The sequence below is a fragment of the Centroberyx gerrardi genome, chromosome 7, assembly GCF_048128805.1.
Source record: "Centroberyx gerrardi isolate f3 chromosome 7, fCenGer3.hap1.cur.20231027, whole genome shotgun sequence".
Classification (NCBI taxonomy): domain Eukaryota; kingdom Metazoa; phylum Chordata; class Actinopteri; order Beryciformes; family Berycidae; genus Centroberyx; species Centroberyx gerrardi.
In genome coordinates this window covers 25,973,619-25,995,052 of record NC_136003.1, presented here as the reverse complement: position 1 = coordinate 25,995,052, position 21,434 = coordinate 25,973,619, and the positions used below count along the sequence as shown (strand labels likewise).

At 44.8% G+C, this 21,434-nt stretch overlaps 1 protein-coding gene across 1 annotated transcript; it reads right to left on the bottom strand.

The window, feature by feature from the left end:
* Positions 1 to 477: 477 nt before the first annotated feature.
* Positions 478 to 13,161, bottom strand: LOC139907884 (neurexophilin-1). The gene is made up of 2 exons (XM_071894387.2): positions 13,108 to 13,161; positions 478 to 1,251 (listed from the first exon to the last, which is right to left on the bottom strand). Exons 1-2 carry the CDS (start codon positions 13,159 to 13,161, stop codon positions 478 to 480), a joined length of 828 nt encoding a protein of 275 aa, XP_071750488.1.
* Positions 13,162 to 21,434: the final 8,273 nt, after the last annotated feature.

Below are 21,434 nucleotides of genomic sequence, written 5' to 3'. Positions count from 1 at the left end.
AATTCTGAATGTGTATACAATTCTCCAATGAATCGTATATAGCAGTGTGTAAATGCATGTTTTCGCTAAAAATACTGCCTTGTGACTTTGCAGAAGAGCAATATCGTAAAGGGTGATCGAAAGGACAGACGGATAACATTCAGAAATGACGTAATGATACAGAGAGAAGTAGCTGGTGAAGAAGGTGGTATTTGGAAATCGGGTTGAGGTAACAATGTGCGTGTTGCCGGTATGTGATCTTCACTACCAGTCCAGTTAATGAATGCTGCAGTCAAGCATTCCAAATGCCTCATTATCTGCATACTGTACTTTTTGTTTTGCATATATGTTTTTACATGTTACAATAGTCAGGCTACAGAGAGGGCTTTTTAAGGTTTCTCGCTGCCACAGCGGCAGTAAGGATGATTCACAGCCCAGGTTTCCTCCTCAACCCCCTCTCCTCTCCCCTCCCTCCTCTCCTCCCCTCCTACGTATCCTCTAGCCCGAGGGCAGGTAGGGCATCTCGTTGTGGTAGTTGTAGTCCGGGCAAACCTTCTGGACCAGGCGGTAGTCCGTACTGTAGAAGGAAATGTAGATGCAGATGACTTTGAAAGGCTTGGAGCAAATCCAGGACACGTGGCTCTGAGTCTGCTCCTGGAAGCAGGTCTTGGAGGGGTCGTAGTTGCACAGCGAGGTGCGCTTGCTGCGGTCCACCTTCTCATAGTCCACGCGGCAGTTGAAGATCTTGGAGTCCTTGGGGTAGACCACGCTCTGGCGCTCCAGGTCAAACTCCACCGCCTTGACCGGCGGCACCAGGCTGACGGAGATGTTGCCCTGGCCCGTGGAGTTGTGGCGGAAGTAGACGCTGAACGTGCCGTTACCGTGGTCCACGATCTTGCCGGTGATCAGCAGGTTGAGCCGCACCGTCTTGATGTTGGAGTAGAAATCTCCCCAGCCGAACATCTTCTTGAACTTGCCGGTCTTAACGATGGGCCGGCGTTTGACTCTGGAGCTGGAGGTGTCGGGCTTGAGCAGGTCGCTGCCCAGCATCTCCCAGAACTCCTGTTTGGAAAACTCCTGCTTGGAGAAAGGGACCGGGGAGCGGTAGGGCAGCTCCAGAGAGGTGGAGTTAGCAGCTCTGCTCTTACTGTGAAGCATCCAGCGGCTCAGCGGGGAGAGGGGAGCCTGCCCGCTCAGGAGACCCACCGTCTTGGACGAGTCGTCTGAAGAGCTCTTGGGGCTCGAGGAGTCGTCTTCTTGACCCAGGGCCAACTAGAAAGAGGAGGTGGAAGCAGGAGGGGGAGTGGAAAGAGGAGCGAGGGAAGAAGAAAGGGGGCAGTGAGAAAATAGAGAAAGAAAGTAGGCAGTTATTAGCAAGGGAGAAAGAAACGTGGACAGAAAACAAATTATAGGTTTAATCGATACTTAATTTACCGTTCATACCTCTAGTGGTAGTAACCGTGACATTCTATCAATGTTATATATATAAATAAATGGTTGAAATTTTGCAGGTATTGCTATTATTACGTTCTTCTGTTTACCCCGGCTGAGGGAGAAAATACTCCTTTATGTCTAGTTTTCACAGAGCCTATGTAATTCCCCAAGCTCACTAGTAATGGGCTCATATGCCTCCTTCCAGCTACTTGAGAGGCCTGAGGGATCAAAGAACAGATTTAAACTGAAAATCCACACCAAAACTGAATTCACATAAACTACGTTATTCCCATGGTCTTGGGCAGTTCAATCGATATTTCTGAGCGTGAACAATTTTCTTCAAAAGATAGAATTCTGAAAAACAATACTCTGCCATTAAGACGCACTTTCTGAAGTTATTTCACTGACACTGGAGGTTGGAGGTCGATTAATGTTCTCATGAAGTATTTGTTTGTGGTTTTGCGCCAAAATTAACTTGATTCATGGCAGCAGTTGCAGAATACTTATTTCTACATTGCCAAAAGTTCATCGGAGGTCCTGTCTCAACGTCTCCAAATTCAGTCTCCTACTTATTTTCAGTGGAACTGGTTCAGAAAAGGTTGCTTGAAGACGTCACAGGTTACAGCGTTATTGGAGAAAATGTATCTTGAATGAACTAATGACTAAAAATGTTCAGTAAAGTAGACTAAGCTGTGAATCTCGTTTTAAGGTGGACTTTTTTTTTTTTTGCTTTTTAAGCCCCGCGGTGTGAGTCTGAATAGAGGGGAAGTATTATTGCTTCGAAAGATTTGGTTGGAGGATGAAAGGTGGATGAGGAGGAGTGTGTGTGTGTGTGTGAGGGGTGGGTGGGTTTTTCGAAGGGGGGGGGGGGTGCAGAAGAATAAAGCGTAATGCCCAATTAAGACTTCCAATGTTTTAATTAAAGAAAAAAATCTGTATCGGCACACACACAAAGCTGTCAGATGTTAACATCAACTGAGGGAAGGGGGAGAGGAGAGGAGGGAGAGAGATAAGATAGCGTGGCTGTGCTCAGCTCAGCAGTGGCTTTGTGGCGGGAGTGTGTGAATGTGAGAGCAAAGTAATGGGTAATTATTCGATGGTAATGATCTATTAACAGGTAGTCCGGCGTTATTCTGCCCTTTTGATCTGGCGTTGGAGGGGACGCTTGTGTTCTCTCTACTGCGGACGTTGAATTGTGATAAACTATAAGTGATGCAAATGTGAGCGAGCGATGAAGTGAGTGGCAGAGTGAATTTGTATATGCGTGTGTGTGTGTGTGTGTGTGTGTGTGTGCGCTGTGCCCCGAGAGCGCAGGGGTTTTACAATGATACATAATGCATGTATCTCTGTCTGTGCTCTGATCCATCCACTGTCTTGACTGCCTGGGCTTCCTTATACAGGCTTAGTCAGGATTATTAAGTCTTACTCATTTTTACTCCATTTTATGCAGGTTTTTCAAGTTCACTCAGATTTGTTCACTTGCACCACAGTCAGTCAGCGGTATTGATTTTCTGTCTCTCTAAAAACATGTATTTCCTTTCATAACAACGTGTATCGCATTGCAACTTGACTTGCGAGGATTCCCGCTGTTGTGTTTGTGGTCTGGTATTGGACTCAGATGAGAGGACTCCCCTTCCCTCAATCTGGCCTTATTCCCGCGGGGGCGTTATGGCCCAGACGCCCTCTCCTCTGGTTACCTGTCTGCTACACTGCCGCTCAGATCCTTCAGCTTCACCGCAGGGACCGTCGCTCAGACAAAAACCATCAACCGCCCTGACAAGGACTCCTTCCTCCTTGAATCAGATAGTTGTGATAGCGTCTCTGAGAATCCCTAACTCATTAATAATGAATAAAAAAAAAAATTGGGAGAGCTGAAGACGTATTGATTTTAATCTCTTCAGATGCGTCTTTTTTTTTTTCCTGATAGGGGAGTTGGGGCCAGGCGGCACGACTTTGATGACAAATACTCCGTTCCCCATGGTTCCTATTGAAGGACCAGATTGTGTTTGATTTCTCTCCCTCAATGAGCCAGTGGCTGCTGGGCACAGAGGGTAGCACTCTGCCTGCCTCCCCAGATAGCACTTAGGAGTCCCTGCAGTGGCCTACAAAAAGGCCCTTTAGGGTTCTTGGAAATGTGTCACTCTCGATTTCTATGAAACTGCCCTTCGCATTTAAGATCCTAGTAATTTCGCCAGCACTATCACTTGTCTAGAGTGACTCTCAGATGGCGCCAACACTCATAGCATCTGAGAAAAAAACATATTGCAGTATGCTTTGTTGTAGCTCACATATTCAGTAAGGCATCCCTCTCTCTAGGGCTGTCTTCATTAGCGAGCCTGAAAGGCCAGGCTAGAGGAAGAAAGATGAAGTGAGCATTGTGCCATTGTTGAACAGAAGATTTAAGCGTCTGGCACTGCTGGAGGTGTCAGATTCAGTGTGCAGCATCATTGTCAAAGACAAATGTTAGAATGAGCTTAATATGGCTGTGAAAAAAAACACACTGTAGCTGGCACTGTAATGACTGCCGCAGTACCACAGTAACAGAAGACATACTGTGTGGTTGTTTTTTTCCGTAAATACTTTAATTGGTAGTGTTTTATTTTATTTTTTTGCAGGTGAAGTTTATAATGAGTAGGTAGCCTGTAGAATGAATTATTTGGTTGTGTTCAAACAGTCGGTGGTCCTGTGAACGATGCTCCTGCGAACACCGGGGTCACTGAGGTCAGCTATGGCTGCTCATAACTCAACATGTCCCGCATCATTAAAGAAATATCACCACAAGCAGCACATATTACACAACTTTGTGACTCCATGTTGGAAAACTGCATACTGTTGCAGCTCTCTCTCTCCAGCTACACTGGGGGTAAAAAAGCTTAGAGCACATTTAACTGGGAGAGTATATGAGGTGTAAGATTTAACTATCAGACGGTGCCAACCTTGACTTGTGCAATGTAAGCAAGTTGAAGTAGTGCAGAATAACCCCAGTGTTACTACTTCAGTGTTCATTGTTGTATTTTTAGATATTTAACTTTAGTGGAATACTTTCACTTTTTAACACGTATAACCCCACATTATTTTATCAACAGTCAAGCACTAATATTGTCTGCCTTGGGTATTCATTAGGATCTCACTCACTTGCTTTCATATTTAAAATACAGTCCAAAAAGTCATCATTCTAACGTGAAATATGTTCAACTCATAACTCTGAAGAAGTGTTTTCGCCTGTTGCTTTGCATAGATAACAAGAGTTGGAGCCTTCTGTGCAATGGTGGATAATTTCCAGGCCAGCTACTGTAAAGTCAAAATACTGTTCATTAGGTCATACTACGATATCAATGTTAAAACATGTAAACATTCTACCACCGCAAAGTATTGCTTTGAAAGTCTATATTCTGTAGGAAAACAATAAGTTACTTTCAGAATAAGTTTGTTTTGTATCATGAAGCAAAATGTATCCCAGTACTGTAGGCAAAGTGTGGGCGATGGGCAATGAGGTCTTAGTGTGGGGGTGGAGGTTCGGGGTGATTTTGTCATTTGTCATGTGTGCTAAGTGAGTCAGTGAAACGGCTGGAGAGGATGGGAGGTGGCTGCAGGCTCTGTCGCTGTGGTAATTGTGAGTCATTCAGCCTTAGTGAGTACAGGCCCTAGGCCTCTCTCCCTGCAGGGGAGGTGGGGGGCGCACGCCTGCCAGTTCCACAGGCAATAATCAGCCTGTTACAGTGACAGGTACACCATTTTAACCCCCTTCCCCCGGTGCCGGCAGCACACTATTGCCATAATACAGCGCAGAGATCAGGCAGCAACTTAACTCAAACCTGTGCCATAACTCTCTCAGAAGCATTAAGGCACTGGTGACAGGCCAGTGTGTCAACCACAGACGTCGGCTATTGTTCCAAAATTACACGTGCGGCGAGTTTACACATTCAAATTTCACTTCTCGGCTTCCTGAAAATGCAGTTGGTACAATGTGGTTGATATACAGAACCTGCCTGTCGAGCCACACAGCGGGGCTGAAAGTGTGCGTTTATCCTGGGGAGCTGACAAGTTCAATAAGCACTCCATTTTCCTCTGGCTGTTGAATTGAAATCTTCATCTCTAATATGACATCAATTTTTAATTAACGGCCCAGGCAGCTCAGATTTCTTAAGTGTTCGTCAATGCCTTATGCTTTTTTTTTTTTTCTCTATGCTCTCCCCATCTCCAGATCTAATATGCTCACTGCAGGAGACTTCTCTGTTACATGATTAAAGTCTAAAAATGTCTGTGCCCTTATAACTAATTATTCTTCTGGCTAGTGTGAATCTGAGAAGAGGTGGGAGAGAGAAAGGTAATTTCACAAGAAACAAGCCATTTGACTCTTAATGAATAATTTACTCTGGCTTCTAGGGGGTCGCCGGAGCTTACATCTGCAATGGGTGAACAAACTCAGCACACTGAACCTTTTTTTCTCTTTTCCCTATCCGTTCTTTCTTCCATTTTGGACAGGTTCAGTTGTGTGGTCCCAGTGGACCACGGTTCATTTTGTATGCTGAGGGAGAAGCATGGCTCCGAATTGGCTATCAAATTTTTACATTATAAGATATCGACAAGGTGGCGGAGCGGGGTGGCGGGGGACACTATGGGAGAGAGTTCCTCCTGGGAGCAGGGAGCAAAGCAGGGGCTGATGGGACGGAGCTGATTAAAGCGCTGCTCCAGTATTCACACCCGTCTGATAAAAGCTGAGAGGACTCTAGTATCGTCTCACAGATGTCCGGGTGTAAAACCCCCCACTTGAGTGCTGTCTTATCAAGGGCTGTTGTCAGATTATTACTGATCCTGTCTTTCCGTTGAATTTTGAACACTTTCCCAAGAGCTTACAAACACAAATGGTGGCGGCGGTTGCCTAGAAGGTTGCTGAAGCGAGCTTGTGGCTGGACAGTTGCCGCTTCTAATGCCCAGGCTGGTTTGGAAAATATGAAGAATGAGTACTGCTCTCCCCTTGCTACTGAGCAAGGCACTTAACCCCCAAAAGCCAAAATATCGGCCAAAAGACTGTGAATGTGAAGCAGAGCATTGCTGGAAAAGAGCATGCGTGCTGAAATTGACTTTCCACCTGGATAAGTAAAGGTTTAAAATAAATTGTACTTCAACTGCACATGACATTATTGCTGTCCTCTATTCTACTGCAACACATACATTCCTTAGCAATTGCGAATTCAATTTCACTGTACTCTGCAAAAAAAAAAAACCTTCCTATTATCCATGTACTGTACTTGAAATGTTCAAGCTTGGCGTAATTCCCCAGTCCCCCCTTAAAGACCCTCAGAGAGGCCTGTCTGGACACATGCACAACCCCCGACCCTGAAAATCACTGTACCATCACTAGGCAGCATGCTGGTGAACTCCACACTAGATGTTCGTTCAAGCAGAACAGGCTGTTTACAGATTGTGAGAGAATTGAAAATACAAATGGGCTTTTGCTCCCCTGTCTCATTGCGGCGAGGTAACCAGCGGCTCCGGTCACACCCGGATGAGGTCAGCATGAGCCTCAGAGCCCGCTGCACCAGGAAGGCTTTGGTTTCGCTCAGTGCTAACATATGGTGACAGCTCAGTATCCCCCACTTCAAATAAACCAGTGTCCCTCGGTCCCGCATCGCCCTATCTAATATTGTTTCTTCCATACCTCAAATCTCATTCTGTGGTAATATTTTGACACGTTCCAGAACGGTGTGGTAATCCTGCATTTTCCCAATGCAGTAAAACAACTTCTACCATTGTCAAATTAAAACGTCTGTTATGGATTTTCCTATTCTTAGTTATTCCTCCATGTGAAAGTCATGTGCATCTTTATCTCTATCCCCCGTGAGTTACACCCACTCGTTCTACCCCAGGCGATGAGACACTCTTCTTTAAGCTATATTCTGTAATCCACCCTTAGTTATCCAAACCGGCAGACAAACCTACATATATTCTTCCAGGGTCTGCTCTGTCTCCCCTGCAGTCTCCCAATGCCACAATAAATTGCGCTGGTTTGTGCAGACAATGTATTCTGTCTCAGGACAGCTCTGCGCTTCACTATGAAAGGCTGACAGTGTGTCAGGGAGCATGCTCTTTCTCTCTCTCTCTCTCTCTTTCTCTCTGTCTGTCTGTCTCTCTCTCTCTGTGGTTATGGGGTTGCTGGAGGCTGGAGGGGGGTGGGGGCGGGTCGGGGGGGGGGGGGGGGGGGGTGAGGCTCTGCTGGGTTCCTCAGCGGGTGGTCAGGGGAAAGGCGCACCTCTGGGGTCATTCATGCCGTGGCTGTGCATATCTCAAGCTGTTTTATACCCCAGGCAGGAAGCCGCGGAGCCTGTCCATTAGAACACCAGCAGCCCTTCTCCCTGCCCCATGTGCGACCGCTGCTTATTCATGTATATATTGACTCACTGATGCTCATAGGCTCCGTTTTTTAAGTCTCCTGCTTGATGCTTTGACTAATTTAATGTCTAACGGTGGGTGTGTAACTTGTTCTTTTCCCTTAAATGGATAGCTAACGGGGAGTGCATACATTTGTGCTGCTGAGGAAGATGCCATGGACTCCCAATTCCCCCTCTCAAACTGCCCCCTCATGACCGGGCCCTACTGCTGATAGGGGGAGGTACAGGACAGATGTGTCTGTAGCACCGCGGTTATGTAGCCGACCTTCTCTTGTGATAGAGATTTGACAATTATGAATGACTACTGTGCGCTGGGTGTCTGTGTGTGAGAGATCGACAGAGATGGGAGGTGGAGAGCAGGAGCTTTACAGTCTGACATGCAGATTGCAAGAATGATGGCCGAGAGGAAACAAGACAGAAGGAGACGTGTGTGAGAGAGAGAAAGACAAGAAGCCAGAAAGATTAGTATTCAGGCTGCTGCCGCTGTCTCACATTTGTGTCTGCATGCAGTATATGCTGTATCAGACTGTTAGGTTTTTCGATTTGTGTTTGTTTTCACAGGATCAGGGTGGTGTTTCTGCTTAGCCGGGGATGTATCTGGGCGGACAAGGTCAGCGACCCTGATAGGAGGGCAGGTATCTAAGAAACATGAATCAAAGACTTTCTGACAAGCCAAAACGGGGAGAGGAGTCTGATGTGGTTAGAATTAACCTCAGACAGCCTCCGCTTTATATAGTCTCTTCAGATTTGTACAGTACGTGTTTGAGCAATGTGGTATTCATGCTGTCTTCTGGCCTGCCATGCAAACTATGCAGCAGTTTTGTCTTGGTTTACTGTTGTACTGCTTTGTTGTGATTTAAGTGTCCTATTGCTATGTTGCTCCGTGTTGTGAAGCCCAATTACGCTGCTTTGTTTGTTGTAAAAAGGCCTTTTGGCTTTTGTCAAGCCTTTGATTGTCAAAAATAATTTGTTTTTAATTGACTTGCCTGGTTAAATAAATAAGTAAAACGTGCTGGCGGACGACAAAGTCAAATGGAGGATGCTTGTGAAAGTTTGGAAATGGAGAGCATAAAGGAACTAGATCCTCATTCGTCTACTTGAATCCATGCTGATTTCATGTTTTCTTTATATTTTCAAATTACATTCAAGCGCAGTCAGAGACCTCACAGTGGATACGGTACACGGGCCTTGGAATACCTATGAATATCCGCACAGAAATGAAATCTGCACAGAAGACATTCTGTGCACAGCTACAGACGGGAAACTCAGTTATCAAGCGTGATGACCAGTGTGTGTCTGTGCTGAAAGCAATCAGAGGGAATATAAAGCAGCCCTGTCTCTCATGGCCACAGAGAGGCTACCTGAGGCACATGACTTCCCTCCCAGAACATTCTCATCTTGTGTGAAAGCGAGCGGCTGTGAGCTCAACGTGAGAATGTCTGAGAGAGCCGCGCTTCTTCATCCCCAGCGATCTTTACTATGTGAAGGTTACAATGCAAATGCAAGACCCGAGCTCCATAACAAATAAGCCCTCCGGTTAGTGTGTACTGTATGTGTGTGTGTGTGTATGTGCAGACATTTATGTTTGCATGTGTCTGAGTGTGCACAGATTTTTCTTTTTTTTTTTTTAAATGTATAATAGCATTTTAAAATGTACCTTTTCAAATTAACCCTTATTTAACCAGGCATGTTTACTGAGAGCAAATTCGTATTTCCAGGAAAGGCCTGAGTGGAGCGGCCTGGAACAGTTGCAGGGTGAGAGAGAGGGTCTGCAGGCCGCTGGAGCAGTTGCGAGATAAATGCCTAGTTCAAGGGCACTTCATTCTTCTCTTGGTAGTTATTGAGGTTGTTGAAGAGAAGAGCACTTCTCATTCACCCCTCACACACCCCGCCTCCCCACCTCCGGATTTCACTAGCTGGTCTGGGGATTCAAATTGTCAGTCTTGCACTTCATGCCATTCAGCCACCGCTGCAGCATCAATTATACGTGGATTAAGTATATTTTCTTGGATGTTTTTGTGCGAGAGGGAGTAAGACTGTGGATCTGTGATCTGTGATTGAGAGGCTTTTTCTCTTATTACACAGACGTTTAACTTATTATGTCCTGTTATGTACTTATGTCATTCTTTTTTTTATAGCACTTTACCCAGTTCATTTCTACACACTGACCTCTTCTCGCTCACTATTTCTCTCATTTCTTTCCTCTTTACACCACTTTGTAGTTTCCCTGCTTCCCCTTTCTCCCCATGTGCCTACTTATCTCCTATAGGCAACTGTCTTTCCTTCCTTTCTTCAGCTCATAGCTTTATCTGAGTCACCTTGCGTACACTGGCTGTGTTTGGGGGTGAACTCTGTGAGTTAGAGAGGTCATAACTTTCACGCCTTGGCTCTGCTCGACCGACTACTGGCAGGTAATTAGGACTGATTCCAGGTAAACATCAGAACATCATCATTGTAGATATTGCACTGATTATTTTCTTGATATAAGCACTTGACTCTATGAAACTACATGCTTAAGCCATTTACTTCATTAAAAACAAATCTAGTCAGCTCGCTGAGCATCAGAAATGACAAATAACTATAGCCCCTGCCATAAATAAACACAATTTCTCTAGCAGTCAATTATGCAGCTGAAATGGTTTATATTATTCATAACCCCGCATTCAAATACAGAGAGTAATCAACATTTGAAACAAATCATCCATCATATAAACAACAACCGCAGTGGCACCTTGTGTTAATAGCAGTCTATATTAGTATCCATTTGAAAAATGTCCCTTGAGACCTTAACACACTCTGAGAATTGCAAAGCTATTACAATAGAAAATCATCCAAATCGAATGTTTAATGCATAGTAGGCTTATACGATTATTAATCACTGCTCTGTCGCATAATAAAAAGTTAGTTAATTTATTAATTGCTCCATAATTTATCAATGCCACGCAGCTAATGAATTACCCAAGATCTCCTGCTGAGGGATGTCATGTACGTTTTTTCATAGATACATGGTCTGGAGGAAAAAAAAGAAAAGAAAAAGCCCCAATTAATTTCATTATCATTAGCTGCAGACCTTCTGGGTTACAATAGGCTACAGCCCTGCAGCTCATAAAATGCTCCCAGAACCAAGAGAAGACAGAAGAGTGAGCGTTAAGCCTATTATCTCACATTCTTGTATCCAGTTATACAACGGCTGGAATATCTGAGGCTCTCATCCCTCATATTTTAACTCAATGTGTGGTCTGTTCTCTCTCTCAGTCTGCACACTGATCTGTCTAAACAGCTCTGTCTGAGATAAATCTGTATGCGTTTAGTCAATTAAGACGAGGTCGCCTTGCCTGTAACACTTCAAATCACCTGGAGAGCCATTATCTCAGTTTTGAAGCAGCAGAATATTTAGAGTCTTAATGTTTTTAGATGAAACCACAAGGTCACCTTTGAAGAGATGCCAAAAACAAACAGGCACATCAAATAGGCAATGCAACATCAATTGAATATTTCCATTGCACCTCTGTCCTCATGATTAAAAAAGAAAAACGGAGCCGTTCATTTCCTGGGCTCTGTGATCAGCGAGCTGCTCGGCCCGGGGGTTTCCGGGTGGAAGGAAGGATGTTTTCAAGTTTTCTCATGTGAATCAAGAGCTGATTTCTCATTAAACACGGCTTTTTAATAAATTTGCAAGGCGTGCATAAAACAGGAATGGGTTGGTTCAAACTTGATTTTAGGGTCCCAAAATTGTGGAAGCATTTCATTAAACTATTATAAACAGTTGATGTCACACATCAGTGTTTTAGGGCAGTGGCTCCTAAAGTGGGGGTAGAAGTTAGCCCAATGAGAGAACAGAATAAAAGAATGGCTATTCTGATCACAGGTCTCACTCTCCCCACTGTTATCTCCCCACCTACAGTGTAAATTCTGTATTTAATCATATCTGACAGTAACAATCACCTCAGATGGGGCTCCAGCTGGGACAAAGAGCTTACAAACAGGGGTGCTTGGCTTGACACTCGTCTGTTTAGGGGTCACTGACATGAAAAAGTAGAGGAACCCCTGTCTTAGGCTATTAAGATGACGGGCAGGACAGCCTAGACATCACCTTGCTAAAACTCCTGAGGAGCAACTGCGTGTGTAGCAAGTGAATTTGGTATTGAAAAAAAAATGTCTGTCTTGTACCAAGTACAAATGGAAAATTAATTAGTGACCTCCAATGTACAGTTTAGGCCAGAGATACAGTGGAGGGTAAACCCGCCTTAAATCAGTTTATCTAGATTTGTATCTGTATCTACACAATACCACCTTTACCACATTTTTAGGCTGACATAAGTCAAGCTGATGTAAGTTATATGAGGCTATAGGAGTCTTTTAATAAAAACACACACATATGAATGATTTTATTAAATGCTGAAATGCTTTCTTAATGCTTGATTTATATTAGTGTGTGTTTTTGGTTTTGTTTTTGTTTGTTTTTTTCCTTATGATGATCACCAACTGGAGGTCATATACTTTATCCACCTTTTCTATTTACTACTACATTACTGGCTCAGGCCAATAGGCTATGCCTGCCTGCAGTTCATTCAATTTACTATAGATTTGGACGTGTTTTTTTTTTTTTTTAGTTTAATAATAATTTAATTTTCCAATAATTTGGAAAGCAAGAGGAGTGCTTATTCGGCTTGTGTGGCTGTACGCTCCAAATACGCACAAGGCAGACTAGACTGACTGACTGTGGATACGGAGTCACGGTGTACGGTGCGCTCCGTACGCTGCAAGCATGGGTGTCACAGGGCATGGGAAGGTGTGGGACACTAGCCATACCGCAAGCACAAGTGAGCCCAATTTAATCTTGTAGTTTGCAATATTATAACTGAGAGCGAGGAATAATAATAATAAAAAAACATCTAAGCCACATCTAAAAAACAAAGACACACACCAGGAGCGTTAAGGACCAATGTTCCCTAAAGCTGCGTCTGTGCAAGACTGTCTTGTGACCTGCCTTATCATCATATTGACCAAAAAAATAATAATATATTTTCAGACATAAGTCATCGCTTCACTTCGTCTCTAGAAATGCAGTGTATTTATATTAGCGAGTTTGGAAGTTTGTTGGTGGCAAAAGACATTAGGGATCGGGGACGTTGCGGTACCTAACAGGGTTTAGTGAACTGAACTGAATTGAGCCACCAGGCTCCAAGACGCAGCGACCAGCAGCATGCAGAAGGTGTTAAATGAACAACACACGCTTAACTGGCAGCAGGATGCATGATGACCCGACCCGGACTGTTCCCCACTCCCACTCTTTTCTTACCAAACACGCCGTTCCGTTGAGGAGGAGCAGGATGAAGCCGCGGTTGGGACGCATCGTTCCGGCGCGCGAGACACTCAGCTCCCCCTCCCCGGTATAAAATAAAGAAAATAAATAAATAAAAAATTAAAAACTCCCGAACACGGGCTTTTCCTGCTTCAGGAAGACGCTCTTCCTCCGGTACCGGATCCCTCACGGCTGACGCACGGTCCCATGTCCAAGGCAGGCTGAGCTGCTGCTACCACGCACCCAGGAACCGCTGGAAACCACTTGGAGCCCTCCCTTTCTTTTTTTTTCTTACCAATCCCGGGTTTGAGTCAAATTAGTTGGGATATGAGAAATCCATGAATATGCGACGTTATCATCCATGCAAAATAATAAACCGGTGCATGAAATCCCAGTTCAGAGTGAAGTGGGGAGACTGGGAAGTGGGCAGATCATGTCTTGTCATCGGTGTGAGTGGAGATCCTGGAGGGATGAAGCAGCCTCCTGCAGGAACTGAGCGATGCCGAGACTGGCAAGAGCGCACACACGTTTAAACAGTTTCTACTCTCTCTCTCTCTCTCTCTCTCTCTCTCTCTCTCTCTCTCTCTCTCTCTCTCTCTCTCTCTCTCTCCACCTATTATCTCCCTCTTTCTCTCTCTTCCTCTATTCCTTCTCTAGTTCAGCCTCTCTCTCTCTCTCTTTCCCTTTTTATCTCTCTCCCTCCCTCCATCTCCCTTTCTCTCTTCCAACCCCTTTCACCTCTCTCTCTCTCCTCTCTCTCTCCCTCTCTCTCTCTCTCTCTCTCTCTCTCTCTCTCTCTCTCTCTCTCTCTCTCTCTCTCTGCCTCCCTGTCTCTCTTTCACTCCCCCTCTTCATTTTTCATTCAATTCAATTCAGTTCAATTCAATTCGGTTCATTCCAATTCAATCTGCTTTTTCTTGCCAAAGCATTTAAATACAAATGAATCAAATAATTTTAAAAAATAAATAACTAGCACATAACAAAAATCATCTGTTCTGCTTGTATGAGTCTCTCTCTCTCTCTCTCTCTCTCTCTCTCTCTCTCTCTCCTTACCAATATTTCTCACACGAGTTTGTTCAACCCACAACGGACTGCCCAGCTAATTGACTGACAACTTTGTGGGCATTTCTCAGCACCAAGCATGTCATTAGATATAATCATCACTGTGGGTGGGTGGAAATCATTGATTGGGACGGACAGAGTCTGTTTTTCCGGCATCAGTGTTTGTCACAACAAAAACAGCATGTGTGCTATGGAAAACCAAGGATACTTCTTTGATTGCTGCTTGGTTATGTTGCATATTTCCTTTATATTTGGTTTTAGGTGGAGGTTTGGTTTTAGGTTTTGTTGCAAAGCTAAACAAATCGATCCACCCACCCGCCACCTCCCCACCCACCCCCTCCCTCCCCCCTCCCTGGCTGTCACATCATGCCTGCTGTAATCAGATTGTTTGGCCCAGCCTTGTCCTCCCCATAGGCCATTCAGTGATCCAGAGCCCCGCTGTGGAGTATTGACATACACGGTGAACACTGATGAGCAACTGAACGTCACCTCAGTGGAGTGTGATTAATAAAGACTTTCCAAATAACACACAGTTCATTAAGAGCAGGTTAATGGACTGAAATGCGAGATATCTCTACCCCCGAGTCACTTGGCGCCACGTACGGCTCCATTTCTGCTTAATTAGACACGTAGATGAGCTTCAGTTGGTCTGTCCGTCTCCCCCCGTTGTCTGTCCACCTGCCTGTCTTTTTCTGCGGCTATCATCTATATGATAAGACAGTGCAGAAGAAGATCCGGTCGGTCTCTCCTATCCTGCAGGTCAGCCCCCCTTTTCTATCAGCATTGTTTGCTTTGGATCGACCTTTTGCTTTGGTTTTTCTGCACCCTGCTAATAATGCATGTGGTGTTATTTGCTTGTGCTGGTGTAAAAGGGTTAATTGATCTCAGTTCAGGGGTTAATTGGCTCGACAAGCTTGGTACTGAGGGACTTGACCTTTTAAGGTGGAAGGTCAGGGGTGAGAGGTCACCGGAGGAGACGAGGCCGCGGCAATCCAATATGACTGAAACATCAAAGACTTCGGAGTGGAGGAGAGTCCTCAAGATGACTGCTCTCTCCCACCCATCCGACTGTGTGTGCAGACACGGATTCACTCCTCATTACAATGCAGGAGACACTGATGAAGGATGGGAATGAGCTCATCGACTCAGGAGGTTCCTTGATCTCTCTTTTTTTTATTTTTTTTTTATTAGATTATTTCAGACTCTAAACGTGTCTCTGTATAATTCTAGCCAGCCTCTTCAGTTGCCCAGGGTACCAGGCAGCTCTTTGGGAGAGGAAACAGCAACCTATAAAGGGAGATCCGCTCCCCAACCCACAATCTAGAGAAACAGCAACCATAATAAAACGCCTTTTAAAACGGAGCACGTTCATTCATACACACACTTTCTCTCCTGCACATAATTATAGGGCCATAACTCAGTCTGTATACTCTCCGGGGAGCACCCAGACAAGCGGCTCTGCTATTTTTTACTCACTTGAAATAAGCAGTGTGAATGCTAAGATACCCATCACTCGGCACCCAGGATCGACTTATCTTAATGTTGTTTCACAGACGACTCACATCAGCATGACAAATAGAAATGCGTGTTTGTATGCTTCCTTTTTATTCCACTCTCCTGCCAAACTCCAACAATTGTGCTCAATCATTGCATTGCTTGACACGTAATCCTATTTCACAGTATAATTCAATTTGAATGGGGAGCTGCAGGCAACAGACAGCCTGGTGAGATGTCAGGGACCTGGACTGCCGGGTTTATTGCTGGGTATTGGCTGCCCTCTAGTGTCTTGTTTTACTTCTGCACCCTTAGGACTGAGGCACAAGTTCAGCAGTGCTAGTGATGGGCGGGTGAGCTGATTTCAAAAGCCCAACTGGGTTGCATGGGCACAAGGATAATATGTCATATGTTGCTGTAAATAAACTTCCAGCCAGAAGCTTGGACACTCCACATTTTTCTTCATTTTTACTATTTTCCACATTTTTAGAATAATAGTAAAGACATCAAAACTATGAAATAACACAAATGGAATTATGCAGTGACCAAAAAAGTGTTAAACAAATCAAAACTATCTTATATTTTAGGTTCTTTGAAGTAGCCGCCCTTTGCCTTGATGGAAAGGCAAAGGCTTTGGAAAGAAATTCATACATAGGCATCAACTTCACTATTTATATTTGTCTAAGAAACAAATTTCAAGCCTTTAAGCATAAGCCTTTAGATCAAAATGGCTTTAAGAGAATAAAAAACATAGTACATTCAATCAGGTGTGCCCAAACTTTTGACTGGTAGTGTATGTATATATTTGCAAACTGATCTCAGAATGCAAATTAATATGTGATTCAGATGTGAATCCTGAACTACAAGTAAGCATAAATCCTCCCTTTACTGAGCAGTAAACCTGAACACCCGGCAGACACTAGGGGGCGCTATAATCAAAGGAAACCCTTGGAGGCATTGGACAGCTCCGGCTCTGTATGTGCTGACATCTTGTACACATGTCTCTCTAGCCATTCATCAAACATGGGAGACCGGTGCCTGTCAACATCGCATCAAGGCGTCGTGTCAGTGTTTGTTTGCTGGGATAGTTTACTCTATAGTGAGAGGCACATCAGCTGAAAGAGAAGGAGGCTGTGTGTATTTTTGGCCGGCCTGCCTGGTCGGGACGTACAGCCAGTATCAGACTTCAGGGCCTCGCAAATATTCGAGTTTCTATCCAGTTTCACCAACGTGACTCGGTCTAAAGTATCATCTAGGAGAAACAGAATGCGTTGTTGCACCGCAGTGAGGCGAGGAAGGTGAAAACTGACATCAAAAACAGTTGCAGATTAACACCGGCACACTGTAGATAGCCACTTTTTCTCCTCTTCCTCTCTCTCTGCCACTCCCCAATCTTAATCTTTGATCCCAAAAAAATATGAGGCACCTCAAGACCAGAGTGAATCTCCACTAGCTTCTCTGTGACGGTGCAGTCAGTCATCCTGCCCTCTGCTAATCGATGTCTTTAGTGAGCTGAGGACAGAACGCAATAAGAGAGCAGGTTAGGAGTGATGACAGAGGCCGGCGCTGGAAAAATGGGGGATAGAGGGATGAAGGGAGGTTTAAACGCGGATTGAGGGATGAAAAGAGGTCTGGGTGGATGGAGGGGAATCAAATCTCCAGCTCTGGGGAGGTCCACACACTCAGGCTCCATTAATCCCCACACAGATCCTCGTTTTCTTTATGTTTCATTTCCTCTCTTCCTCCCAGAGAACAAGAAGAGAAAATCCATAGTTTTTCCCTCTCTTTGACTTTCCCATAACCGCCAATCACGCCCTTATCGAGTGTTTAATCATTAGTTTGTTAATATTTCTATGTGGCCTCTGTATTCGAGTGCCTGCCTGTGTATATTTTCTCTCCCTCCTTTTTTCACTAAGAATATGTTCAGAAGTTGAATATTCGCCCGTCTCTCTCCCTCCAGCGGCGTCAGCTCTCCCTCAGGCTTTGCCTCCAGATCTGATGGAAAGTTTTTGTTGGGCAAGCGTACCACAGAGGGTTAATTGAGTCGCAGTAGGGAAGGGAAAGATATTTGGGACTTGTCAGCTTTTTAATTTTCCCTTTTTTTCCCCTCCTTCTTGGACAGGAGTGGATTACTTCCAGACCTTGACAGGGAGACTGACAGAGGAGCTGCTTCCATCCAATTTTTCCTCAGTGTCTTTTTTTTTCCTGCCCATTCTCTTCATGTGTTTTGTGTGCCTGATTTGGTTCTTTTATTCCTCCAAAATGTTCTCATATTTCTCTGTGTTGCTTCAGTTGGAAATTGCCACCGTTTGGCAAGTTGCAAGGATAATTTGCATACAATGCAATAGGTAACGCTGCCATAACTGCGTGACGACTGCAGTCTAGCTACGCAGTGGCAATTGCTTTGAAGTGTTGTGAGGGAAAAAAAACCCAAAGATGACAGAGAAGTAGTCTTAATTAAAGGGAAAACTACAGACTTACACACTGAATGAGACTTACTCACTGAATGATGCTCACCTGATGTCATCTAAACTGTGAAAACACTGTTTTCTCTGTCTCAGCCAGGTTTAAGGCCTCACCTCCCCATGTGCTTCCGATCAGCAGTGTGTCCCTGGCTGTGACCCGGCCACCGCTCATGTTTGGGTCCCAGCGTGTCTAAAGGTGTTAGTGACTCAGTGCCGCATTGCTGTTTATTTGGGTTTGGACAACATGGGGGGGGGGGGGGGGGTGAGTGACTCAGTCTTAACACCAGTGGTTTTCAGCTTTAGCACCTTTCTTGTTTCTTGAGCCAACGCCATTTAACCTCCCTCTAATACTAAAAATAAACATCCCACGGAGCCCAGAGAGCCAGCTTAGGATTTCCCACTGTGAGGCAGCGGCGGGGTTCACCCAAACTGCCTCTCGTGTCTATCGAGTGACACGGCTTAAACCAATCTGGCTTTTTATGTAACCTTTGACCTTAAACAAGCCAGTTGGTCCGCTCGTAAACATTTCCTGGACGGTTACTGGAGCCATGTATCACAGCAGTTCGCCTCGGGGGCTCAGGCTTAATACATTTGTGCTTTTGTCAGAAGCCCTTCCATAGGAAATCTATTAACACGGGGGTTTACTTAATCAGCATGAATGATGGCCGCCACTATTGGTTAAGCAATAGAGAATAAATAGAAGCTATGTTACAAGGTCATGCTCCTCTGTTCCCTAATGATGGCGGCTTAAGGCGGTTTGGTCTGCTAAACGTATCCATCACTTGAAAATTGCGAGATAAAAGGAGAACACCGGTGTTATTTAGTGTTATAGGCCATTTACTTCTGTCTACATCTAGTTTACATTTCCTCCAATCATTTTGAAAACATTTATTCATTTTTCATTGTTTTTAAAATACAAACTTTATGTTGTCAAACCGAGTTTGAAATGTCCTGCTGTCCCGGCTAACGAAGACATTCCAAATAAAGAGACATAAATTTGACAATAAAGTTAGTAGGGCGACATGTTTTTGAGGGATTTTTTCCTGGAGGAGACTTCCATTTCTTCCTGTGGGCGTCAGATGATTGCCGATATAAAAACACTCAACTCGGCACAATGAAATAACAATAAAACTTTGACAAAACTAAATGAATGCCTGATGTTTGCTGTGATGGATTATCTAGCTCGGGCAAATTTCAAGTCTGTGGAAGTTGTTGTTTCATACTGTACAGGAATGAATGGCAGCAAATGGCTTCTTCTGACTGCTGTCTGTGTGCAGACGCCACCAGGACTAATGGAAAGAAGAGGGGCAGCCTAGACCATTAGCGCAAACTTAAAAAAAAACAAAAAAACACAGGTATTATCCTATAGTCCTCACATAATGGAAATCTATCAACTCACTTTAACTCCCTCTAGAGGATCATCATTCAGTCGGCCCTACCAGACCCTCTGACATGCATAGTAATAACACCAGAGAACAGGTGAGGCTTTGTTCTGGCCGTTGCACCATATTCTCTTTTGTCCTCCAGGCTGATAACAGAGAAGCCTGCAATATGGCTCAGCCTATATATACTTAAAGCGTGTCCTGTGAAGATAGTGCGGCCACAGCGGGTCGTTCCATATGGTCTATACGGTCATGGTCATGGAGTGCGGTCCTGATGTGGTGTCCTCGGGTTACATTAGGGAAGATCAAAGCGGAGCCACCATCAGCTGGGATGCTCCGAGCATCGCAGACACTGAGGGAAGGTCACCAGGCGGGGCGGAGGGGCTGCTGGGAAGGTGTCCGACTTCAAGGTCTTTTGAGCGGGGGCCTGCGTCGCCCGCCATTGTGAGGTGGGCTGGAGGTGGGTGGGTGTTTGAGGGAACACAGCAGGGTGCCCTCAGGGAGAGGGAGGACAGGGACCCTTTGAAGCGGGTTGGGTTGCGATTCTGCGGCTGCGTCACCCGCCCAAAACCCCACCCTGCTTCCATACCACATATGGACACCTCCGAAAAACCACCCCCGGGAGCAGCGTGGCTCCCAGACCCAGGCAGCGTAACCTGAGAGCCGCTGTAGCAGCCTGTCAACTACTGACGGACTCTCCCCATTGGTCCAAACAGGAAGCGAGCGTGACCCCGTGAAGCCCGGGGTCGAACACTTCTCTTAGAACAGTGACAATTGAATTAGTGTCTTATGTAGACCAGACAGCCTTGGGATCGTATAAACACAGACACATTCACACAGGTAGCATTAGCTTTGGCACACTTACACTTATACAGACACATGTATCTTGTTCTGCCTGGCTCTGAGTTACTCTCTTTAAGTTTCCCTATTGTCAGAGGTGGGGACTCGACTTGGACTCAAGTCAGACTCAAGTCACAGTTTTAATAGATTGAGACTTGATGCATGAAGAGAATACTTGAGACTTGACTTGACTTGGGTTCTGGTGACTTGGGACTTTGACGACTTGAAAAGGTTTCTAAAGATCTTGTGTTTGTGTAAATGACTTAGATTGAAAGTGATGAGATTTGTTCCACCAGACGACTGAATTTAAATTCTATTTTCTGAATTTGTATGGAATCATTAAATTTGTTGGAGTTGAAACTGATTATAGAAATCAAACTTATGATGCTCTATTAAATGATATTGCATGGAAAAGTCCTAGATATTTTGTTCTGCCTTCTACATTTAGACTTGAGACTGACTTGAGACTCGAACAAGTTGACTTGGCCACACCTCTGCCTATTATGTTCAGGCCACGACAATGCAGCTCATCAGGTGTGTGATGTCATCGTTTTCATTTTTATTTTATGATCGAGGATCGATGATTGAAGTGTACTTATCTGTTTTCAATATATGAGTCATCCAGCCTGCTGTGCTGCCCTTTCTATCTTTAGACACGCATTTATATTTTGCACAGACTTTATGTGAGCAATCCAGCAGCCTTCAGACACACACCTCTACTTTAGGGAGACACATGGAAACATCAGTGTTTTATAGCTTCGCTCCCTCACTGTGCCCCTCCTCCCCCTCCTCCTTCTCTCCCTCTGCCTTTCCTCTCTCTCTTTTTCTTGCTCTTTTCCCCCCTGTCCTTTTCCTCTCTCTAGAGTAAATGAGGGCGTGCCACTATCTCTTTTGCAGACTTAAAGAAAGATGAATAGAGAGATTTAATGCCACTGGAGCCAGTTTGGTTGTCTGGCCAAAGCATTTTGTGCCTGTGTATGCATGTGTGCATGTCTTGCGTGTGTGCATTTGTATGTACTGTATCGGTGTGTGTGTGTGTGTGTGTGTGTGTGTGTGTGTGTGTGTGCATGTAAGCATGTGT

Excerpts from the sequence above, each read along its gene's own strand:
- LOC139907884 (XM_071894387.2), bottom strand. The coding sequence starts at position 13,161 with ATGCGTCCCAACCGCGGCTTCATCCTGCTCCTCCTCAACGGAACGGCG. Across the intron at positions 1,252-13,107 it reads TCAACGGAACGGCGTGTTTG|TTGGCCCTGGGTCAAGAAGA; the intron begins GTAAGAAAAGAG and ends TCCTCTTTCTAG.